The sequence below is a fragment of the Marmota flaviventris genome, chromosome 8, assembly GCF_047511675.1.
Source record: "Marmota flaviventris isolate mMarFla1 chromosome 8, mMarFla1.hap1, whole genome shotgun sequence".
Lineage (NCBI taxonomy): Eukaryota > Metazoa > Chordata > Mammalia > Rodentia > Sciuridae > Marmota > Marmota flaviventris.
Window position 1 is genome coordinate 108,191,811 of NC_092505.1, and position 20,003 is coordinate 108,211,813.

The window sequence follows — 20,003 nt, forward strand, 5'->3', positions numbered from 1 at the left end:
GAGAACACCAGGAGTACTGGAAATCTTCCCTGAGTCTTTCCCCTGACTCACTCTCCTCCTCCAGTGACAACGTCCTGAGGGAAGGGGCCCCTGGCAAGGTGGACTTGGCAGGGAAGCAGGTCACCAGTCTGAGTCTGGATGGCAGGCCTGTGGAAAAGGAGAAGTGCAAACCACTTCTGTGGTGGTCAGGAGGTGGGGAGGAGAAAGAGGAAGCTCTGGGGAACTCCCACCTCCCCACAGAGGGAATTGCCCTATCTCCATTGGAAGGGTGGCAGAAACCTGTGAAATACGCCCAGGTGCCTTTGCTCCTCTGTGTTAATTTAGGTGTAAAATTAACAACACTGACGGTTTTGCAAATGCGTTTGCCCTTTTAAATTCATAGACAGGAATAATATTTTAGCCTTTCTCTAAAGAAAAGAGAAAGTAGAAAAGTACCTGTCATTAATTCCCAGAACTTATTGTACACATCAAGAAGAATGTCACTCACTCTCACAGGAGTCAGAGGTCCGCAGAATAGAAGTTGCAGAGGCTTAAACTTCAGTCACCCTTAACTGATTCTGTGACCCTAGGAAAGTTAATGATCTCTCTGATCTCAGTTTTGCATTCTATAAAATAAAAATAATAACAAACTTAGAGGCATACTCTAAGCATTTAACATAAATAAAAGTTTTCAGTTCAATGCCTGGCTATCATAAAAACCCAACAAATTAAAGATATGCTATTTCAGATAAATAAACATGTTGTATGTGTAAATATTTATTCACATATAAATACATTTATATTTAATTCATGTATATAATTTTAAGTACACTTATATATATTTAAAGAATATTTATATTTATGTTTTTTTTTTTTTTGAAGATTCTCAGTTTAAGGCTCATAGAGACTGGGGAAAGAGGAAACTCCTGGTTAGGAGGAGACATAATGAAGTTTCTTGTGGACTCCTGCTTATCACTGCTAACTCTACAATCAACTTATATGGCACTCAAATTGAATTTCTACTGCCTGAACAGTTAGGCATTTCCTCAGCATAATCCCCAAGCTTCACATCAAGCAGACAGAGTGTTTACTTGATCATAAATCTAACATAATCCTCAGGAAAAGCCAGGTGTGCTTCCTGTCTGAAACGGAGGCAATGAGCTCCCGGTGCTACTCAGGCATTGATTGGGATGGATACACTGCAGTCTCTGGAGTGGCTTTTATAGTACCTCTCTCCCTAATCCCTAGCCACCTGATGCATTTTTAAGTGTCTCTTGAACTTAATCACAGCAAGTAAAATGGAAAAAATAATTGAAAAAAAAGCTCTAGTGTCCCTTTCCTAGTACATTAACAGGATATAAGTACAGTCCCTTCAAAGTTTCCGTTTTATAGCTCCCTCAAAGTTGTTGATAACAGTAGCTTAGTCATTGTATGCCCAACCTAGCATTCACCAAAAAATTGAAAATTGAAGAAAAAAACAGATGCAATTGTATACTCAACAGAATGTGTTGTCTGAGTCCGCAAATAAATATGAAAATAAGGACTGCTTCTCCGTGACTTTGTTAGTGGATAAAACCAATCCGACTGTAGTGTTCTCCAAATCTGTTTGTCAAATGTGTTTTCTGCAAAATGAGTCATTTGTTCCGTGTCTCCATTCTGCAGAAATTTCCCTGCATGCATGTCTCTGACTTGGAGGTTTGACTGCATAAATTATCCCTGACTTTTGAATTATTAATCTTGGCTGCCTGATATGCAAATTAGACCCAACTAAGCATGTCTGGCCACACTGCACTGGGTCAGAAGCTGTCTCCAGAACTGGCCGAGGTTCTGTCAAGGGAGAGGCCATCCAGCAGAATGGTAAGCTGCTCTGCATCTCCTCCTCCCACCCGCAGGGCAGGCTGCTGCTGGGGGCTTTGGGAAAAACTGCTCTGTGAGCCAAAGGGGTAAAAGTCCTGTTTAGGGGAAGCGCTCTCAAGGAGAGGAAAACCAGCCAAAGAAACTAAAGGGAAGCCCTAATTGTTGCCTTTGCATTTTGTTTATACAAAATTAAATGTCTTGTGTTAATTGCCAAATGCTAAGTTTATTTCATTTAGAAAGGTTTACTGTATTTACTGACATCTCGGTAACATATTGCAACAAAAATTAGTAATTGGATTCACCTGAATACGTATTATCACTTACAGAAAAAATTAAAGATCCTGAATCATATGAAATAGTTTATCATGCTTAGAAAGCAAAGTATTAGATGGAATTTTAAGGTATTTTAAAAATTAAATTTAGCCTTTATAGGTAATAAAATAAGATAATTCAAGAATATAACTTACTGAAGAAAAATTAAAAATTACAGAAATCATTGCTACTCTACCTATTTGTAGTATATTTGTAAAGAAATTAATGTGCATACTATTTGATGCCATTCTATCACTTTTTAATAATTTAGTTTCTGATGTAACTTATGCAATATATGAAAATTAAGTCACCAGTTAAATTACTGTATTTTTTTCAGTGTGAATATATATTTTCACTCAAATTGTAAATTCACTTTATGGTAACAGTAAAAAATTAAAATTCCACAAATTTTCTATGTTTAATTTTGATGGTTGTAAGAAAATAATTTAAAGTCTAAGAAACTATCATTCATATATATATATATATATATATATATATATATATATATATATATATATATATTTTAAATTTAGTTGTTGAAACTGTATGTTTCCAAAAGGATGAATGTATTTAAAGTGAAAGAAATATTATTCCAAATTTAAAAATCAGTATTATTGATCTGTTTATGAGAGTAAATTTGACATTGCTTCTAGTGTATTAATTCTAGCAGGTTTAGATATTTTGGACTAAGAATTATTGACTTCACTTTAGTATACAACACTTTTTAAAGAAAAAGATCTGTTAAAAGAATTTAAACAAATCAGTTATAAGCTATTTATCACTAATTCCATTTCCAAGAGTATAACCACTAGACAGTGGAAGAGACTAGTAATTTTTTATGACAAAGTTTCCCTTTCAGTAGAGAGTTGTGCTTAAAGAAACAATTTACTTCCCCAATTTCTTCAATCGTGATGGCCACATGAAAAACACACATACACATATCACGCAATTTGGAATATAACCATGGCTCTTTGAGAATTTGAGCTGGCCTACAAATATTGGATTGCCTGCCTTTACAAAGCCATAATTTGTGAATATTATAGACTTATAAAAAACTTTCCATTATTAAACAAAAGTATCAAAGAAACCAATAATAAAACATCACTAAAAACATCATCTCATTTTTATAAATGCAAATTCAAATAAATATTAAAGTGTAGAATGGTACCCTAATATTATAAATGATGGGTTTAAAGATCTTTTTTCCCTTATTTTTGCCTATTTGCATCGATAGGTATTATACAATTAGTATGTATTTCATACATACATTTTAAAAAATATTTTTTAGTTGTAGATAGACACAATACCTTTATTTTATTTATTTATTTTTATGTGGTGCTAGGCAAGTGCTCTACAACCCAGCCCCATACATATATTTTTAAAGGTTTTTTTTTTTTTTTATGGGGCAACCGCTCTATGAGAAGCAACATGCAGGTATAAATTAATGGAGGAAAGGAACAGGCGAGTTTAGTCCCTAATTTCCTTACTCCACCCTGCAGGGCTCTATCCTTGCTAGCTCCCTCAATATCCAGCCTCTTTGGAAAGTAGAAGAGCTCCTCATCATTTCCACGAGGTCCCTAACTTGCCTGAGTGGTGGTCGGTGGCAATCTGGCTTCAAGTCATGCCTGTCCTCATAGACACAGTTTCCATTCATGATCGTCCAAACTTTCTGCTGCGCACAGTTGCATAAACTACTGACAAAAGCCAGCACTTACTAGGCAGAAATACGACCTGGTTCCTGGTTATGACTGGAAAAAGGAAATTCAAAACTGAAACTAGTGAGTTTCTTGTCTGAAGGAAATTTTCTACTATCTTAATTTCAATTTTAAGTGTGCACCCCACCTTCTGGGTGCTCCCCAAATAACAAAGGTATCCAGATTGAACCTTTAGACTGTCCAGCCATTTAAAACTTGGGCAAAGAAGGGTCAGTCACAAGGGAGTCTGCAGTAGGGACTGGAGGGACCAGATTGGCACATCATAGAAAACAGGGAGCGCATGCTTCCAGGAGGCTGGGAACGGCAGCAGCAGCAGGAGAGTTGGAGCTAGTGAAAAAGACCACTGATCTGAAAAAACAAGGACTATTAGCTTACACAGAGAAGTTCCTTGGCCCTTTTTCTATATTTCTAAGAATTAAAACTTTTAATATTACTGAATACATGCTGCCTTACTATAAAAAAATTGTCAGAGACTAAAAGGAAAAAGGACATGGAAAAAACTATTTGGAATATCATTGTTAGGAATGAAACTACCAACACTTTGATGCAAATCTTTCGAATGTTTCTTAATTTCAGGTGTGAATTCTTAATTAAATGCCTTGGATTATTAAATGTATCCTAGAAAGACACACACATTTTCTATAAATGTTTCAAAGCCATAGCTATTGGTACTACCGTTTCCAATTTTTAATATCATTTATATTATACAGAGTGTCATATTTTGTAATGAAATACAGCAATTTGTGGTTCAGTTTTGTGGACATGCTACTTCTCTGAACTTGGAGGAGTTATTTATAAAACTCCTGGTAAACAGTCAGATGTTTACAGTTCTATCTTCACTCAACAAGCATTTTCCAACCACCTACCATCTGCTAGTCACTGGGCCAGATGTAGAAGATAAACAATGAGTCAAACAAAGTTTCAAGAGGTGCTAGGAAGTTCAACTTGCCCCACAGCGCCAGGGGGAGGGGCTGGCTTAGAATGGGGGCCAGAGAGCTTGTTCTGGGAAACTCACACTTGATTTGAGTCCTGAAAGAAGTCTACATGTAAGATGAATAATGTCACACAATAGAGTCACTTCAGGAAGACAGCCCTGGACCACTCTGTGTGTTCAAGAGCAGGTGGGAGGAGAGGTGAACATGGAACGCTAAGGCAGGCCAAGTGGCACCCAGGAGCCAGGTCATGGTGTGGGGTCCCCATCAATGATTCAGACTGCAGTCCTTGGACTGTGGAAAGTCATTGAAGTCTAGGAGAGCAATGTGATTCTATTTTCAAGATTATGTGGCTATTATAGCGACAATAAATTGAAAAGGTCCGGAGAAGATGTGAGACAGTAAGAGAATGTGACATAATCCAAGATAGAGAGAACAGTGGCTTAGACTAGAATATGGTGTGTGGGTACAATGATGAACTTGAGAAACATCTGGAATGACAGGCAACAAGATGTGGGAGTTGACTCATTACTGGGGTTAAATAAGGGATGACTTTGAGGTCGTTGCTTAGAGTTCTGTGGTGAACACTTGGGTCCATGATGACACAATTTTACTGAGATAGGTGGATATTCTGCAACACTGGTAAGGAAGTGGAAGAACTTAGCATAGGCTTTCTTTTTTTAAATTCTATTTAGTTTACATGAGAGTAGAATGTATTTTGACATGTTATACAAACATGGAGTATAACGTCCCATTCTTGTGGTTGTACATGATGTAGAGTTACACTGGTCGTTATTCATACACGAACATAGGAAAGTTATATGTGATTCATTCCACTGTCTTTCCTATTCCCAGAAAGCCCCCACTTCCCTTCATTCTCCTTTGTCTACCCAACAAACTTCTGTTCTTCCCTCCTACCCCTGCTTATTGTGTGTTAGCATCCACATACCAGAAAGAACATTTGAGCTTTGGTTTTAGGGAATTGGCTTATTTCACTTAACATGATAGTCTCCAGTTCCATCTGTTTACTGGCAAGTCCCATAGTCTCATTCTTCTTTATGAATGAGAAATATTTCATTGGGTATATGTACCACAATTTTCTGTATCCATTCATCTGTTTAAGGGAACCTAGGTTGGTTCCATAGCTTACTATTATGAATTGAACTGCTATAAACATTGATGTGGCTGTGTCATTGTAGTATGCTGATTCTAAGTCCTTTGGGTATGTACTGAGGAGTGGGATAACTGGGTGAAATGGTGGTTCTATTCCATGTTTTCTAAGGAATCTTCATACTGCTTTCCAAAGTGGTTGCACCAATGTGCAGTCCCACCAGCAATGTATGAGTTTACCTTTTCCCCACATCCTCACCAACATTTATTATTATTTGTATTCTTGATAATTGCCATTCTGACTGGAGTGAGATGTAATTTGAGTAGTTTTAATTTGAATTTTTATAATTGCTAGAGATGCTTAATATTTTTTCATGTTTATTGACATTTCTTCTTCTGTGAAATGTCTGTTCAGTTCCTTTGCCCACTTACCAATTGGGTCATATGTTTTTGTGTGTGTGTGATTTAGTTTTTTGAGTTCTTATATATCTTGAGATTAATGCTGTATCTGAGGTGCAGGTGGCAAAGATTTTCTCCCATTCTGTAAGCTCTTTCTTCACGTTCTTGATTGTTTCCTTTGCTCTGAAGAAGTTTTTTTGTTTGATTCCATTCCTTTTATCGATTCTCGATTTTATTTCTTACACTTTAGGAGTCTTGTTGAGAAACTCAGTTCTTAAGCCAACTCAATAGAGATTTGGGCCTACTTTTTCTTCTATTAGGTATAGGGTCTTGGGTGTAAAGCCTAGGTCCTTGATCCACTTAGAGTTGAGTTTTGTGCACCGTGAGAGATAAGGGTTTAATTTAATTTTTCTACATATGGATTTCCAGTTTTCCCAGCACCATTTGTTGAAGAGGACATCTTTTCTCTAATGTACGTTTATGGTATTTTTTTTAGTATGACATAACTATATTTATGTGGGTCTGTCTCTGTGTTTTCTGTTCGGTACCAATGATCTTCATGTCTGTTTTGGTGCCAGTGTCACTTAGCATAGGATTTAATGGCAGAGACATTGGTGAGAAATAATACATGACAATAAGTATAAAAGCCAGAGCTTATAAAACAGGTCTGGGCTGGTTGTAAATCTAGGAGTTGTTGGTGGATGGCCAGCTTTGGAAGGTCGAAAGTGGATGAGATTATCTAGGCCGAATGTAGAGAAGGAACCCCAGAGCTGAGCCCTGAACCTAGGATCTACCAGTTGAGCCACAGAAGAGCCTGCAGAGCACAGCCAGGGTGGAGGGAGGAAAACCAGGAGGCTGTGAGGGGACAGAAGGTGACAGGAGGGCGTTTTCTCTAATCCTGGTGTGAGAAGCATCTGAGAAGTCAGAATAGAGCCTGGGGAAGAGGAGCTCTGTGGGGTGGCTGGGTGGGTGGGCGCTAGGGCAGCTCCCAGGGTCCAGTATTGGGCCACATGCACAGTGGGACAGGTCCTCCCAGACGCTGGGCCAGGAGGGGCAGTGACCCATGAAGCCAGGGAGCAGTGCCTGCACCTGCACCTGCTCCTGCTCCTGCTGTTGAGGCTTATCCCACGACAGCCGTGACCCTGGTGGAGAAGCAGCCCTGAGACCCACCAGAAGGCTGAAGAGACATCGGGAACGAACAGCGTGGTCCGGAGAGCCTAAGCGGACCCCAGGCAGGCCCAGCTCGGCTGCAGGCCCGAGACTCATCCTCACAAATCAACACTCAGTGCTGCAGAGGTGGGGACTTTGTCTCACGAGTTTGAAGGATAAAATCCACACACACACAGGGTGAGAGAAAGTAACAGGATTTACTTGATTAGCATAAAGAAAGCAGAGCTCCCGAGGAGGGACTGGTCCCATGAGAGAGGCGCCCAAGCCCGCCCACCACAGGGGTTTGTGTGGATCTACAGGTTGGAAGTCCGCCCTGCCCAACCCTGGGGACAGCTTCAGTGTATCCATGCAGCCTTTAGTCCCATCAAAATGTCAACCAGGCACTTTTCCTCCTTTGGAGTGTCACCGATCGTCACATAGGTCCTGATTTTAAAGTAGCCTCTTTGTAAGTTTCTTAGCAAATATCTGCAGGGCTATTGTGCTCTCCTGTCTAAGAAGTGACCCAGGGCCCTGCTCCCTCTCCTCCCAGCCTTTAGGTAAGCCACTTGAATTGGAAGGAGGTCGTGCAACTTTTCCAGAAGCTTCTATGGTAGAAGATTCTACTGAATGTTTGATGCTGCTTCTTGATAAAAACAGTTCAGATGCACTTATTATTTTGCTGTACTTACCCAAATTCTTCAATTGAAGGAATCATTTCATTGCCACTAAAACCTATTTAATAAGAAGTTGGTTTTTTATTTAGAAAATTCAACCTTGAGATAAGTAAGATGTAATATTGAATAGTGGCAATCCAGCACATTTTTTAGATAACTCAAATTCTTTGAAATACCTTATCCAACCACAATCTGGTCTGATGACAAGGGAGAAAATGAAGAGTTAGCAAGATGTTTGAGATCTATTGAATTAGATTGCTGTTTTCATGGTCTGTATTCAGAAGATAGCCCTAGCATCTGACCTCAACAAGTGTTGTGCTCTGAGTATTGGGGGCTTCACACAGTACATGCATTGGGACCTAACAGTACTAAGAGGCAGGTCCTTGGGGAATAGGTAAGTCATGAGGACTCTGCCTCATCAATGAGATCTGGTTCAGGGGGATGCCTTGCACCACTGCTGTGAGCATCAAAAGGCACTATCTTTGGAGCAAAGAGCAATTGTCAGCTCACCAGACATGGTCGCTCCTGGCACCTTGACCTTGGACTTCCCACCCTTCACACTGTGAGGAAAACATTTCTATTATTTATAGATTACCCACTGTAAGGTAAATTGCTATAGCAGCAGGGTTAGACTAAAATAGCAGGTATTTAATTTTCCAAGCATCAGAGAAATTATGTGTCAAATGAAAAGAACACGAGTCCCTCTTTCATTATGTCACTGTGAGCATTAAATGAGATAATTCTTGGAAAGTAGTGCATCAGTGCCTGCCCCACTATCAGCTCTCAAAAACAGTAGGCACTATTATCATTAGTAAGATGCTCAGTTTCACATTGTAAATTTTGAAATAGTCTATTTCAAGATTGCAGTTGTAGATTGGATTTCTAACAATCCCTATTTCCTTCTCTAGGTTATGGTTCAATTCAGTTTAACTCAGCAGAATTTGTTGGACAGCGATGATGCACCGGGGACTGTGGTATGTTCTAGAAACAAAAGCAAATTAGACTCTCCTCTTCACTTCCTTTACCACACTCTGCTTTGGACTCTTGCTGTTTGTTAAGCCCTCTGTGCACTTCTTTCTTAGGGCCTTTGAACATGCCCTTCCTGTGTCAGAAACACTCTTCTTCCAGATAGGGAAATGGCTCTTTCCCTCTCCACTGAAATTTCTGTGTAAATGTAATCCCATACAGAAGCAGCTCCCTGAACATCATATATAAGAATAGCTCACAGCCACCCTCTACTCCAAGAACTCTAAAATTTTAGCTTTCCTCCTTTTTTATTTATAGCATCTGGTATTATATGGCATCATTTATTTATTTCCTGACTTTCTAACTTTTTAAATTTTTATTTATTTGTTTCTTTTGGTACTGGAAATCAAGCTTAACCACTGAGCCACTTCCCCAACCCTTTTTATATTTTATTTTGAGCTGAGGTCTCACTGAATTGCTTAAGGGCTCACTAAGTTGTTGAGGCTGGCTTTGAACTTGTGATCCTCCTGCCTCAGCCTCCCAAGCCACTGGGATTACAGGCGTGCACCACCACGCCTGGATATTTCCTAAAATTTCCCAAGAGAGTGAACACTGAGCTAGGAATTTTGCTTAGCTCACTGCTATCATTCCTCCAGTGTTCCTTTTGTTAACGGCGGTCTGTAGAGTCTTGTCCTGCATCACATTCTCATGTTTTGCCCTTGCATTTCCTGTCTTCTTCAGGCGTGGAATGAAACGTGCAAGGACTGGATGGAGGTCCAGTCGGCCTTGGAGAAGTACTACCTCTCCATCTTTTACGGCTTTGAGTTCGTCGTGGGAATGCTTGGGAACACCACGGTGGTTTTCGGCTACCTCTTCTGTCTGAAGAACTGGAGCAGCAGTAACGTCTACCTGTTCAACCTGGCCATCTCGGACCTGGCCTTCCTGTGCACGCTGCCCATGCTGATGCGAAGCTACGCCAAGGGAGCCTGGCAGTACGGCGAGGTGCTCTGCGTGAGCAACCGCTACGTGCTGCACGCCAACCTCTACACCAGCATCCTCTTCCTCACCTTCATCAGCGTCGACCGCTATCTGCTCATGAAGTTCCCTTTCCGGGAGCACCTTCTGCAGAAGAAGGAGTTGGCCGTCTTGATCTCCTTGGCCATCTGGGCGTTGGTCACCTTGGAGCTGCTGCCTATCCTCCACGTGATCGGCCCGGTCACCACGGAGGAGGGTACGAGCTGCACCGACTACGCCAGCTCTGGGGACCCGCGGTACAACCTCGTCTACAGCCTGTGCCTGACCCTGGTGGGGTTCCTGGCGCCGCTGGCCGTCATGTGCTTCTTCTCCTACAAGATCACTATTTTTCTGCGGCAGCGGAGCCGGCAGCTGAGCGTGGCGCAGACGCTGGAGAAGCCCCTGGCGCTGGTGGTCCTGGCAGTGGTGGTCTTCTCCGTGCTCTTCACGCCCTACCACGTGCTGCGCAACGTGCGCATCGCCTCGCGCCTGGGCGGCGGGCAGGGCTGCACGCAGGTGGTCATCAGCTGCCTGTACGTGCTGTCGCGTCCGCTGGCCTTCCTGAGCAGCGCTGTCAACCCTGTCTTCTACTTCCTGCTGGGCGACCACTTCAGGGAGATGCTGGCCAGCAGGCTGCGGCAGGGCTGGCAGTCCCTCACGGCGCTCAGAGGGTGACTTGGCTCTGCACAAGGCCCCCGCTCCCAGCAAGCCGTCGGCGGCCTGGCTCCTCCAGACCCAGAGTCCATCAGGAGGGGCTCCGAACTGAAGCTTGAGAGGCGCGTGGCACCTGGACATGCGGTGGGAAGCAGGGGAGAAAGTGAGGGGCTCTCCACCCATGAACTCAAGAGGTCCAGCCCCAGGTGCTCAAAGACTTCTCACCCGGAGCGAGCTTCTGGTGCCTGGAGTCAGGGGGCAGACCCGCAGCCACTGTGTTGGCCAAGTTCTCCGGTGATTCTCATTTGTACCATCCCAGACCTAGCCAAATAGCAGATTAGATATATTCTGTCAGATGTCGTTTTTAGGAGTTGTGTTCTTAAGAAAACTGAAAGTAACAAGGATTCAGAAAGCAGTGTAATGAGTTCAAGCATATTTCCTTACACTGACCATGTGTTGAGGTGGATGTGTATTTAATCACTAATCACTCTTTGTTTTTGTTTTTGTTTTGGTTTTTTTGGTTAGATGGGTTATCAGTGGAAAGAACCTGAAGAGATAATTCAGCAAAGGGAGAAAATAGATTTGTTTGTGCTTGGAAATTTAGGCAATCTAGGAAATTTAAATTTAATACAATTCTTGGTATTGTATCAAAATACTAGAGACATGCCAAGGATAGTTGCAAAAATTTCAGGTGTAGAACATAAAATGACAACTGAGGAACCTCAAGCCAAATAAAACAGAACAAAAGTGAGTACATGGATTTTATGATGATTGTGCCGTTTTGGAATTTTATTCTCCCCGTTTGACCACCAGTTCATGGAAATAGGTCAAAATTCATCAGGCTTTCTGCTCTTGATTAAATAACCAACTTTAAAAAGTCTTACTATCACAAAACCAGCAAATAAGAGGAAATGGAATGGCAATCCCCTGTCCCTTGGGTTAGTTTTTCCCTTTTGGAAAAAGGTCATGGTTTCTCTCCTCCCTTCTTTTGTTTTATAAGCGCTGGAATCATTTACAAGGAAGACGTTTTCTGGGAGACAGTGACTCACACATCCAGAGAAGGCTTGTTTTCATAGAACATTGCATAAGACCCTTGGAGGAAATGTTCTCTGTAAGATGTACCTTATGCAATTATAGAACATAAGGAATAATTATGTCCATATTAACACAGATGGTCCCAGGAGGTTAGGCACCATTCCATGCCACAAAACAGAGTAGGGTGTGGGGGCAGGGACTTGTGCTGTGTTTGCTTTTAAAAGTCATACAAGTATTACATAATCACTCACTGATATGCAACCAAGTGTGACCACTGCCATGTGTCTGAGTTCCTTTCTTTGATGTCATTAGCTGTAAGGAGTAACATGAAGGATAAAATAAGCATTTTGAATTCGGGGACATAAAATTCCTTTGCTTTTCCCAGTCTGAAATACTCTGATGGCATTATATTCTAATATTTCAAAATCCTCAAATATTTCCAGTGAATCCTACTAGACCCTAAATACCTGAACTATTATAAAACACATTTGCTGTGAATTTAATATTATCTATCTATCTATCTATCTATCTATCTATCTATCTATCTCTATCTCTTTCTCTATCTCCATTTCTATCTTTGCAGTGCTAGTGATCAAACCCTAGAGCCCTGTGCATACTAGGCAAGCACCATACAATTTGGCAAAACCCACAGCCCCTAAGAATTTATAAGGTATTTTGGTCATGTCTCAACGTTATCAATGTTAAAATTTTTCAATGTAATTTTGTAAGTTATCTAAGAAACAGAACTCCTTAATTTCCTCATCAGAACACATTACACACAAGACCTTAGGAAAGAAGTATTATTTCTGCAAAACTAACAACCTATAATTTAACTTTAACTTGTGCTTTATGTGTGGATTTCATTTTGTACACATAAAATTAAATTTCTTTCCTCTACTGCCATTCCAAGGAATGTCAAGGGTGGATTCTTTCTGTTAGTGCATTGGAATATTTTGTCAAACCATAAACTTACATATATCTTATAATTAAAAAGTTAAAAAACTTTATAGCAAATTTCTTGATTCTTAATTGGTGCTCAAATCTATCATGTGGTAACTTAATCCTGAATAAACTAAAGGGTTCTACACTAAAATTACAAGAGCTATTTCATCTGCTTTTTAACTAAGTAATTGTCGGAATTACGATCAATTTTGGAAATTGTTTCTGGAATTGTAGTTTACAAAGGAAATAACACTGAGCTTTTGTATCTTGTCCTTTAATTGGCTTCCTGATGTCTTCAGAGGATGTCCAGTGTCCTGTAACCTGGACTCACCTGCTCCTCTTACCTTATCTCTGCACCTTGGGTGCACCATGTACTCTAGGAGGACTGCTCCCTCCACTCCTGTATTCAGAACCTTCTCCAGATCACCTTGTCCATATGCCTGCTCCCCCCTGGCTGCTCCCTTCTGTTCCACCCTGGCTGCTCCCTTCTGTTCCACCCTGGCTGCATGTAAATCTCCCAAGCATCTGATTAGGTTCATCTCATCTGTTCATTGGTCATTCCTTCAAGCTTTCCCTTATGTCCAATTCACCCCAAATTTGGAAGTAAAACTTAGTACCCCTGGGGCTTTGGGCTACAGCTAAGTGCTGTTTATATGAAACGCACTATTTTTTTTAACCACCTATTATACTTGTTTCGATTTATGTCAAATCCAGAGTCCATGAGTTGAAAATCAGACCTATTTTTTGTTTGGTTTGTCTTTGTTTCCCTAATATCCAGAAAGCTTTTTTAAATTACTGTTTATTATTCATGAGTGCATGTACAGAATAAACTGGAATTTGATGCTCCTCTGGATATACCCGGTCAAGCTATTTTCTGCCAACACTAGTAAATAAGTGTTTCATGTGGATAATTGCAGGTATCTGTACAAACACGGGTTCCAGATGCCATTCTGCTGCCCCTTATGTTTTCTTCTATATGTTTGAACATAGTTTTAAGGGATGCTTGGAATCCAGGTCTGTTAGAGTCACATCGGGGTCATTTGGGGGTTGTTCTCCATTGATTTCCTTTTTCTCTTATGCACAGGTCAAACTTCCCTTTTGAATAACAAACAGCATATTCAAATGCAAAGTTTCCTAGACTCATTAACTTTATTTGCAGAAACAGAGGTTTGACCTAATTTCTAAAGATGGAAAATTATGATCCTTTTCATGCCCAATGTAAACCTATGTTGACAAATACTTAAAAATTAATGGCATGATGATGTGTGTATACGGTTCAAAAGTATTAGCTTTATTGTGTAACTCACTAGGCTGCCAAGAGCTTTGCCACACTGGCCTGTATCACCATCTTGCAGAAGAGCCTTGTGAAGGAGATTTCAAAGAAAGGGTCAGAGCTGGATTTGAAACTTAAATCTTTCTGATTCTGAAGAAATGTGACCTCTCTGTGACAATCTCTTCTGAAATGTCATCCAAGTGATCACCAACAGTTTTACCCCAAAGGTCTAAATGGGAAGGCTGTTTAGAGAACGTTATGTGCATCACTTTCAATGAGAGGAGACGAATATGAGCGGGGGTGGGGGTGGGAATTATTGTTTTCTTCCTGAAAATGTCTTTTCCTTCACTTAAGCCTTAACTGTTGACACAGTAGAGCAATTGAAACCAATTTAATGGATGTAATTACAGAGTCACCCTTCATCCAAATTGTACTAAGCTTAAATATATAAAAGTTCATTTCAAAAACTTTTCATTTAAGTTCATCTGCAGTGAACGTTGATGTTATCAGGGTAGGATAAAAGGACGGGGGGGGGGACCCATCCTTAGATTTACTAACAGTTACTCAAGCGGTTGGCATCTCAACTCACAAAATACACATTTCCTGTGGTTCTTTTAACAGATCAAAAACTGAGTAATAAATATTTCTGTCAGTGTGCTGTTACACTGGTACAATCTATGGCACCTATATGTAGAAATGAGAAATGATCACCTCAACTTTAACCTTTACTGTGCTCACAACAGGACAGACTTTTTCAACCACGCCAAGCACAGAGTCAAACAGGCAAAAGCAGGCTTCTCTGGTCCAGGATCAAGGCCCTCGAGGATGAAGGGTGACTCTGAGCACAGCACAGTGTGGGTCATTTGGTGTTTTCTTCTGTCCCAACCCCCCAGGATAGCTGTCTGAGTTCCATGGAGCAATATGGATGTAAACTAATTCGAGATGAGTTGCTTCATTACAAACTTTGCAAAATACCCCCTAAACCCCAAGACAGTCAAAACTGAAAATGAAGAAGAAAGACTCTCCCACACTTGATCTCAGAATATCAAGCTGTTTTGAGGTCTGAGTGGCACATGCGATGTTTGTAGTGATGGTGGCCCCTGTGAGAATCTGTGACCCCGCAGCAAAGTGAAAGCAGCCACTGGGAGGGAGAAAGGTGATCAGTCAGAAGGCTCATGCTCAATGACCCCAGGAGAATGCCACAGAGAAGAATCCAGAACAGAAGCAGAAGCATGAACCCATCTTGGTGCCACTATGATCTGGGTCTTTAAAATGCCCCCAAAATCTCAGGCTTTGGAAGCATGGTCCCCAATACAGCAAGGTTCAGAGGTGGGGTTTGGAAGTAAGGATTAGGTCATGGGGCTCTAACCTCATCAGTGAATTAATCCATTTCAGGACTACAGGGTGATGACTGTAGGCAGGTGGGGAGTGGCTGGAGGAGGTAGGGTCCTGGGGACGTGGCCTTGGACTACATCTGACCCTGGCCTTTTAACCTCTCTCTTCCTGGCTGCCACTTTCCTCTAGCACAGTCTCCTGTCATGATGTTCTGCCTCACCGAGGCCCAGAGCAGTGAAGTCCACCAGCCATGGATGGCTTCGCTGAAAGTATGAGCCCAAAATAAACTTCTCCTCCCCTAAGTGGTTCTTTCAGGTATTTTGGTCACAGTGACGAAAAGCTGACTAACACAATGGTCTTACATAAACACACTCATCACGTTATTTTAAACATGTTGAGTGGGCTGAGCATAAGCAAGAAAAAGCGTTGGTACTCGATGATTCCATTTGTGTCCACACATCGGTGGGCCCAGAAAATTCTCCCTGTGTCCATCCTTCCATTGTTTCATTCCAGCTCATGTTTGCTTATCAAATTCTGTCTCAGGGACTGGGGAGGTGTGCTAAGCTCTGGCATGACCTTGGGGCCTAAACACATGCAGAACGACCATGAAAACTGTATTGCAGAAACAGGCAGAATTCTGTGGCAGCCTTCCACGTCCACAACAAGTCTTCCTGTTCAACAAATATTCTCCGGATACCTGTGCTGGCAGAAATGTCGCTGCTGGTTAAGGTGTGAACAGCCAACATCGCTGGCCTTCAGTTAGCGCAGGTTCTCGTAGGAAAGTAGGTATACGGGGGTGCTCGGGCAAGCACATCTGCCCGGGGGTCAGAGTACATGGAAGAGGGTTGTAACTGCAGGTCCCTGTGCTGGGGAGTGACTTGGACGGGATGCCCATCCTCCTCAGAAGGAGTCCAGGTCTGAAGCACCTGCCTGAGGGTGGGCATTTACAGGGACACCGGATGAGGGAGCAGTTCCTTCGCCGGTGCCCATTCTCAGTGGTGTCTCTCTTGGTGGCGAAACCACACAGGCACTTGGGCTGTTCAGCCTGCAGTGATGTGAATGTGGAATTATTCAAGGGTTCTCAAACTAGGACTCTTCCTGAAGGGTTTTGTTTTTTTATGAAGGCTCCAATGAAGACAGAAAATTAGTTTCACTGAAGAGTCAGATGACTTTGTGTCCCTGGTCCTACTCTCCCTCCTGGGCTGCTGTGCTGGCCCCGATGCCCTCTTCCATCCTCCTCCTCCTCCCTCGACCCGTGCCTTCTCTCTAGGCTTGACCTCTTCCCTGTGCTGCCTGCGCAGGTCTCCACACGCCTTTGCCTCTCTGTGCACCCTCTCATGAAGATCAATTAATGAGGCCAGAACTGCACTCGCTGTGCTCCTCAACAGACTTGCCACCGTCTGCCCATGCTCTCAGGGACACAGGGATGCATCTTTCCCTTCCTCTTCTCCATGTCCTTATCCTGCCTTTTGTCCAATCTACCAGCTTCTGTCTCTAGTGTAGATTTGTCTCCTAAGTTCATTCCCCATCAGTCTTTCCTGGACATCATTCATGTGCCTATTATCTCTCCACGCTCAGGAACCACACAGGAAATGGGGCAGTAGGTGGTGAAAGAGAAACACCCAAGTGATCCAAGAAGTCAAGGAAGTGAGTAAAGACTCACAGAGAGGCCAGCCTCCAGCTCACTCTCTGGACTACCTCCATATCATGACCTCTGTTAACCTCTGGGCACAGGGTACAATGCCACCCACAGAAGACACACTTTATGTAATTCCGTGGTGTAGGGAAGGTTGACTTCATCTTCCATTTAAAAAATTTATAGATGGCCTGTCAGTAAAGAGAAACATTTTATCATGATAATTATAACATTAAATAATCAAACTCCACCCCCCCCCCCCAATGCTGTGAATGGACTCAAGGCCCTCATGCATTCTGGGCAAGCACTTTACCACTGAGCCACATCCCCAGCCCCCTTGGCAGGGTTTCTTAAGGTATCTTAAGAGCCTTGCGGTCAACATCAACTGCAAAGCTCTCAAGCTATTTTCTTTTTTTTTCAAACTCATGAAAAATTTCATGCCCCTCTGTAGGCGAACCATTTTCAATGCTTCTACATTTTCCAAAGCCCCCAAGAATGCAGACTTCTAAAGGTAAATGCCCAGATGTACAAGTACCTGCACCTCATTGTGGATTGTAACAAGCAATCTCACTTTATAACTATGTTTTTTTTTTCTATTGAGGTATTGAAATAGCAATGAAGTATTGATTAGAGATCAAGTATTCAGTATACAGTTTACTTATGATTTTTGATTTATTGGCATAAGTACACTTATCAGTAAAATTAATACTTCTTATGAATAGTTAACTAATTTTTTTTTACTAATCATTGTTTATAACTATTCACAAAATGATACTTGTTTTGATCTTTAGCACGATTACACCATGTCTGAATCACATTGTCCAAATTAGTCTTTGGCAAATACCAAGATTTAAATTAAACGGTATCTAAATATTTTAAAATAACCTTACTTCCCAGAAAAGATATCATCTTTTATCAATATTTGCTAATATCTTCAAGGTTAGGAGAAGGCAGAGAGAGCTCTGGCATGCCAGACTTTCTGACCCAAAGTAACAGAGGAAGTACCAAGGAAAGTTCACAGGTTATTTGAACATTTAGGTTACGATAGATTGATATTAAAGTTCCAGATAGCTTCTAGTAACTCAGGCTTCATGAAGTCAGATTATATCTTCATTTATTAATACCTGAATCCTAAACCATGAAAATTCTGCCAAAACCACTCCATAGATAAGAACTCTCTAGAAAACATCGTTAATCTGTCTTACAGGCTGTGGGATTTTACCATGTTTGCAGAAGTAGGCCAGGTCATCACTAGCCTTTTTCTTTCCTAGTTGCCTGTCCACTCCCTGAAATGGATCACAGGCAGCTGCTGAAATCTTTCCTTCCCAATCAGTGACAAATAGATCAAAAAGCAGCTGTGAGAATCCTGACTCATTTCCAAATTCAGTTCCAGCACTCTCCAGCCTGGTCAGTTTCATTCTGTAAACATCACCAAACTCTGCTGAGTTGATTGTAAATAGATCTTGTCATGTTCAAATCACACATGGAATCAAGTTTGAGTCCATCCAGGGTCCAATTTATTTTCAAATCAGCATTATTCAAGTCACTTCTCATGTGAAAATACTCTTGACTTCAAATATTTTAATTTGGGACAAATTTTTACTCCTCACACTTCAGATAGAGCCCTAATATCCAGAGTATACAAAGAACTCAAAAAATTAAACAATAAGAAAACAAATAACCCAATCAACAAATGGGCCAAAGACCTGAACAGACACTTCTCAGAGGAGGACATACAATCAATCAACAAGTACATGAAAAAATGCTCACCATCTCTAGCAGTCAGAGAAATGCAAATCAAAACCACCCTAAGATACCATCTCACTCCAGTAAGATTGGCAGCCATTATGAAGTCAAACAACAACAAGTGCTGGAGAGGATGTGGGGAAAAGGGTACTCTTGTACATTGCTGGTGGGACTGCAAACTGGTGCGGCCAATCTGGAAAGCAGTATGGAGATTCCTGGGAAAGCTGGGAATGGAACCACCATTTGACCCAGCTATTGCCCTTCTTGGACTTTTCCCTGAAGACCTTAAAAGAGCGTACTACAGGGATACTGCTACATCGATGTTCATAGCAGCACAATTCACAATTGCTAGACTGTGGAACCAACCCAGATGCCCTTCAATAGATGAATGGATAAAAAAAATGTGGCATTTATACACCATGGAGTATTACGCAGCACTAAAAAATGACAAAATCATAGAATTTGCAGGGAAATGGATGGCACTAGAGCAGATTATGCTTAGTGAAGCTAGCCAATCCCTAAAAAACAAATACCAAATGTCTTCTTTGATATAATGAGAGCAACTAAGAACAGAGCAGGGAGGAAGAGCAGGAAGAAAAGATTAACATTAAACAGATACATGAGGTGGGATGGAAAGGGAGAGAAAAGGGAAATTGCATGGTAATGGAGGGAGACCCTCATTGTTATACAAAATTACGTATAAGAGGTTGTGAGGGGAATGGGAAAATAAACAAGGAGAGATATGAATTACAGTGGATGGGGTAGAGAGAGAAGATGGGAGGGGAGGGAGGGGGGATGGTAGAGGATAGGAAAGGTAGCAGAATACAACAGTTACTAATAGGGCATTATGTAAAAATGTGGATGTGTAACCGATGTGATTCTGCAATCTGTATTTGGGGTAAAATTGGGAGTTCATAACCAACTTGAATCTAATGTATGAAATATGATATGTCAAGAGCTTTATAATGTTTTGAACAACCAATAAAAAAAATTTAAAAAAATATTTTAATTTGTTAGAATATTGTGTTATTTTTATAACTTCTTATTGTTGTTTAAGGCATAAGGATCTACATTCAATGAGCTGGATAGGTCAGTTGTCAATGTTTGTCTCTTTAGGCAAAGCACTGTTAATAAACATTTCTTAAACATGTTTGCCTCTGCTTTCTCACGTTTCTGGAAGGTATATTGAGCCTTAGAGTAATGAAGATGAAGCTCATGTCATAATTCTAAAGGATTTGTGTGAATTTAAATATTGTAAGATTTAGATGAATAAAG

At 41.2% G+C, this 20,003-nt stretch overlaps 1 protein-coding gene across 1 annotated transcript; it reads left to right on the top strand.

Moving 5' to 3' along the window:
- Nucleotides 1-1,761: 1,761 nt before the first annotated feature.
- Nucleotides 1,762-14,444, top strand: Sucnr1 (succinate receptor 1). The gene is made up of 3 exons (XM_071615525.1): nt 1,762-1,836; nt 9,036-9,101; nt 9,835-14,444. Exons 1-3 carry the CDS (start codon nt 1,834-1,836, stop codon nt 10,780-10,782), a joined length of 1,017 nt encoding a protein of 338 aa, XP_071471626.1. The 5' UTR covers nt 1,762-1,833; the 3' UTR covers nt 10,783-14,444.
- Nucleotides 14,445-20,003: the final 5,559 nt, after the last annotated feature.